General features: G+C 34.7%; 1 protein-coding gene across 1 annotated transcript; it reads right to left on the bottom strand.

Moving 5' to 3' along the window:
* Nucleotides 1-1,763: 1,763 nt before the first annotated feature.
* Nucleotides 1,764-4,540, bottom strand: LOC121049279. Its single transcript, XM_040505989.1, has 8 exons — nucleotides 4,499-4,540; nucleotides 4,219-4,316; nucleotides 3,578-3,857; nucleotides 3,211-3,470; nucleotides 2,854-3,081; nucleotides 2,670-2,768; nucleotides 2,488-2,580; nucleotides 1,764-2,144 (listed from the first exon to the last, which is right to left on the bottom strand). Exons 3-8 carry the CDS (start codon nucleotides 3,855-3,857, stop codon nucleotides 1,764-1,766), a joined length of 1,341 nt encoding a protein of 446 aa, XP_040361923.1. The 5' UTR covers nucleotides 4,219-4,316; nucleotides 4,499-4,540.
* Between the last annotated feature and the right edge of the window lie 1,191 nt (nucleotides 4,541-5,731).

Genomic DNA, 5,731 nt, shown 5'->3' with positions numbered 1-5,731 from the left:
ACATTAGCAAGACATATTGTCTGTACTCGAGAAATATAACTCCATATGGTTATCGCTAAGGGATCCTATTACCAAAGTGTACTTGACAATAAATAGCAGGTAATCCTGCAATACCATCGCATGCACAACTCCTAAACCATTACAAAAAGCATAAGACTCGAGAGATGCTGAGAGAGAGGATGTAAATGGACACTAGTTTTCTCATATTATAAATTAAGTACAAATAAGCCAATCTTGATGACATACTAAACAACCATATTCATATAATGATGCATCTCTGAATAAATATTCATATTTTATACCAAAAGAATCAAGACTTGTTCTCAACATGTAAACCACACGTACCTTTCCAGTTGTAAGAGAAAGGGCTTGTTGTGGACTTCTTTGGCTCTCGAATGCATTCACTAGTCAAACATAGAAAGTCAAATATATTTTCAATCACCAAGGAAACCATTATGAAAACAACCATGTATTGGCAAAAGTAAAGCTCTGTAGCTCTTAAGAAACTAATCCCAAAATCATGATTTAAACAATGAAAATATACTAGGAATCAATGACATCTGGACTAAATAGAGGGTAATGTTGCATTTGATTCTAAGTGGAACGTCAATCCAAAATTCACTCCAAAGTAAACAATTCTCAGAACCAGATATAAAAACAAACCTCGTAAGCAATCTAGAATTGGCATGTTAGATTTGATATAGATTATTCGTTACCAGATGTAAGAGAAGCAACGAGAGAGATACAAAAACCGTTAAACATACGGTTTGGCAGTGGTTTACAATACTGTCTATCAAAATATAATTACTCATGTAACAAACTGAAAATACGTCAGTGAAGTTATGCCGCAAAGTACTAAAGTAAGAAAGAAAACCCTAAAATATTCCTTGATTTTGGGGCTTGGGACACTACAAGAAAAATGGCCTTTTGTAAGGAATTTTTTCCTTGTAAAAAACAGAAAATTCATTGCATTAACCCAAATGCAAGGAATATCCCTTGCATTTGGGTCCTTGCAAAGAGGCCCTTGTAAAAGAGCAAATACAACTACCTAAAAATTCCTTGCATTTAGACAATCATTTGCAAGGAATTCATCCTTGCATTTTACAATTTAGGGTCCACATTAGTGACCATATGTAAGGATAATTCCTTGCATATCAGTCTTTGCATTAAACTATATGCAAGGAATTTTCACTATTTTTCCAAATGCAAGGACTAATATACAAGGAAATTTCCTTATATTTTCGTAAAAGTATTGAGCATGCAAATATCAAATACAAGGAAATTTCTTTGCATATTGGTCTTTGTATTTGCTTTTGCGTAAGCTATTGGAAGGAATTTGAGAACTTGCATTCCTTGAATAATTTTTTTTATTAAATACAAATTGATTTTACCAGCAAATAAAAAAATAAACTGAATATAAAAGAAATTCTTCATATTTCACATTGAATAATTGCTTCACAAATCAACTTGTTCATTTGTACATCAAAAGTTAGACGCTACGCAGCCTACACTAGCTACACTAATCTAATTAGATGTCCTATCTATTGAGACTTTGAGTGAGGCAGAAGGTCAAAACTCAAGAAAATCCACCAAAGTACATTCCAATATACTTGTTATGAGTCAGCTTGCATTACTCAAAAGCGACACATTGGATTTGCTTGAGTATTGCTAGACATAATCCAGGTAAAAAGCTATAACTGCACAAAAAGGGACATCAAACCAAAAGTCTAGCAAATGCTCACCCAAACTACTCAAGCAAAGTCTTAGAAGTTGGTGCTAGGATGGGGGAAGTCATCCTCACTCATTTGCCCAGGAGATCGCCTCAATAAACATTCCACTTGAGCCTTCAATAGTCCATTTTGTTCCTTCATACTGAGCATATTAAAGGTAAGTTGGTCGATAAGATCACGCAATTCAGCTACCTCAAAATTGGTGCCACCACATGCAGATACTCTGCGTATGTTAGAATGTATGTGAGGGACATTACCAATGCCATGGATCTTCCTACCCTTCCTCCCAAGCTCCTTAGCCATTATTGGGAACTCATTTTCCAAAGTCAGTTTGATAGAATCAGGTGCAGTACCCTCGGGTGCCTCTTGGTACAACTTCTCTATAAGGGCATTCCTCTCAGCCTCCATCTTCTCCTACAAAAACAATAGTAATTAATAGATAAATAAAAGCAAATAACATAACCAAGTGATCTGGATATAAATGTCAATTTCCATGTTGAGTATGTCTATATTTAAGAATGATGCCCAGATTATTAGTTTGCAACTAATTAATAAGATAAAAAAGAATGAAAGATATCAAGATAGATGATAGAGAGATTGGCCAGATGATTTACATTCACTATCCATGATTAAATACAACGATCTAGCAAGAGATTAACGAACTTAATTTAAGGGCCAAAAGGAATGGAGGGCTGAAATCATCATCAACACAATCTTAATGCAGTATACACAACCTAAATTTAGTTAAGTGACTTACATATTTGTTCTTGGCAGCCTCATTGATCCATTCATGATTATTATCCTTGTGTTTCTCTCCCCAATTATGTATGAGCGACAGCTCCTTCCCACCCTCCATTAAACAAATACACATATATATTAATAATCAATCAACTGCCCATTTAAGAGTGGTTTTTGATCTTGAAACTAATTCATGTTTACCTTAGAGGCCACCAAAGCATGTTGCACGTATGGCTGTGCACCAGCCCTGTGAGTATGTTGTTGCATATACCTATTAGCAGAATTCTTTTCCGCAATCTCCTTCATTATGCAAATAAATATCAATCAAATCTATAAAAGTTTCAGTTAGAATAATTGAATAATAAAGAAATTAATGAATTCATACAATGCAAGACTGGTTGGTGTATATGTTGTCACAAAGCCAGTGCCAATGTGAGACAGGTCTCTCATGCCATAAATCTGCATTAGGCAGGTTTGCTCTTCCTAGTTCAGGTGAGCCAAATGCTTTCCATTCCTTCTTCAGTCGAGTCTTGAATTGGCAGTAGGCAGTAGACATTTTGGAATCCACATAAGAAACAACAGCTGGATCAGTTAAGTCCACCACAAAGAACACCTGATTAAGAAACTACAATTCAGGTACATGACATTTACATTTACCTTAGGTACGTATACTTATTAGAGTTATTAGTAAACAATTATTTATTTAACACAAACAAATCCACCTCATTTAGGATAAACTCACCCGCAGATCCTCTCTTAGCAGCCTCTTATCATCTTCATCAACATCAGACCAACCATATTTGCATACTGGTGCCCCGCCCCGTACAGTAATTCCTATCTCAGAAGTAAACATTTTAGAAATTGTGTCATCAGAAGGGACATGGATGGTCGGATGAAAGTCAACACGCAGAGGTCCACCATAAGCCTTTATAAGCTCCTGAAGAGCTTTACCACATGATTTACCACGCTTTCTTTTCATGCCAATGCCCACAAAAGGGATTTCTGTAAACAAAAACCAATTATATATATTTACCTATCCTATATGTCTAACCCAATTTATTTTGGAAAAAAAAAAGAAGGAAAAAAAGAAGAAGACAAGTATGATTTACCTTGTTGGGTAGGCAGTTGATCAATTGATGGAGCCACATTAGCTAGTGGTGGCATGCTAGCTCTTGCTCGCACATGAGCATGAACAATAGTTGTTGCTGGCACATTTTCACGCACAGTAGGGGTAGCTAACACATTATCTGTCATAGTTGGTGTTGCTGGCACATTTTCACGCACAGTAGGTGTAGCTAACACATTATCTACCATAGTTGTTGTAGCTGGCTGTTGAGGTGGAGGCATTTTTTGAACCTTCCTTATCCGCTTCCCTCTCCCTTGAGCCATCTGCAATATTTCAATTACCTCTATTTTTCATTCATACTAAGAATTGTTAATTCAGTATTACTTGGTTTACAATCATTATTATATTATATCCTAACTTTACAACTCTTCCATAAAGAATTCAAGTAAACAAGTACTTAAATATACACATATATCATGCATATGCATATATGTATATAATGGACCACTACTCTTCAAAAGTAATCGAGGAAAGCAAACAAAGTACTTAAAAATATATATCAAGATCATAATGAACTAAAGATATGCCGACACTTTTGAACATGTATAAATGTTGATAGATAAATAATTCATATCATGACATATTGAGATCGATGCTTGAAAAACGTAGGTAGTGAAATCAAACCTTTTCCTTAGTTTCTTTGAAGACCGCACAAGCTCAACTTAACTACTTCACACAAATCGTTTCAGGAGCATTGTAATGACCTTAATGGTTTCCTTGTACTGCAATAATATTTGCAAGATCAAATAGTTAAATTTTGACACAATAAGTATAAGTGACACTATTAAAACAGAGTAATAATCCTTTCGTCTTTCCTAGTAGTGAGACAATAATGCTTATTATAAAGATGAAATTTAAGTACTGATGATAGACAATTTTTTTTTTCCTTTAAAGAAGGAAATACCTTTTATAGCAAAGCAAATCAGGATCAATAATGAGGTTGTTGAATGATCTTTAACTCAATTAGGTATAGCAAGCCTTGAGAAATATGAAAAAACCTTAATGTTAAACCATTAACAGAGAATGAATAAAAGAAAGAAAAACAAAATCAACGTCAACCATTTTCAGTCTACAATGTATCATTGGAGGGAATTTCAACATGTTAGCAGAACTAATCAATGTAAGACCTTATATTACATATTTTTACTATATCATATGCACAGAACTAAAAGGGCAAGCACTAAACTACAAGGCTTACCTCAAAAATAAAAATTGACCAGCAACTAAACTACAAGGCTTACCTCATAAATAATGTGGCAGGCCTAGAACCTTGATGTCCAATTCGAAGTAGTAGAAGCAGGCAAAAGGAACCTGAGGAAACACAAACATAGATCATAGGTACTGCATACTTCTTTACACTCTTCTTTAACTAAGACATGATGAAATTGGCTGAGATACAGATAACTGAAGTTAAAGTAATCAAAATTATCTTGATTGAAATACCTGAGCTCTACCCAAAGCAAATGAAGGAATTAGCACTTTTCCCCCACCAGCAACACAAGTATCAACCTGCATATAGATCAACAACACAACCACCTTTAGAGAGAAATCAATATGTGAAACTCAGACAAAACCATAACCATATCAGTTTTAAAAAAACAATCCATACAACATTTGTACCCAAACCATTAGGAAAAAGACAATCCATTTAGTGTATATCCCCTTCCTCTATCGATATAATATACTTCCTTTTTTTTTTTTTTACATTCCTCGAGGAAAAATTGTTTCTCATAGGACATGTATTGCCAATTACAAACACTTAGAAAATGCCACCATTGCATGCATATCTTTAAAGGGAAGATCAACACCAACTTATTCAAGATTTGGAACTAGAGTTGCCAAGTCCTTAGAAGGCTGCTTAGGAAAGGAAGATTTAAAATTAGGCATATTACTCATTCTAGGCCACATATCCTCATTTGGAGTACTTAGTTCCTTCATAAAAAAGCAACAGTGTAAGAATGATAGCATAGATTAGACATCCCGCTGCATGTCTTCCAAAAAAGGAGAAAAAAAGGAAAAAGAATCACATATTTGGTTGGGAATCTTTCACCTAATCTTGAAAAATTCATCAATCTCAGAATCCCCATGAACACTTCTTATAAATTAAACCATTTTCGTTTTGCAACTCCCTCTTCTG

Source organism: Rosa chinensis, chromosome 5, assembly GCF_002994745.2.
Source record: "Rosa chinensis cultivar Old Blush chromosome 5, RchiOBHm-V2, whole genome shotgun sequence".
In the NCBI taxonomy this organism is placed as follows: domain Eukaryota; kingdom Viridiplantae; phylum Streptophyta; class Magnoliopsida; order Rosales; family Rosaceae; genus Rosa; species Rosa chinensis.
Note: the sequence above shows the minus strand (reverse complement) of the source record. Positions and strands in the feature narration are given on the sequence as shown.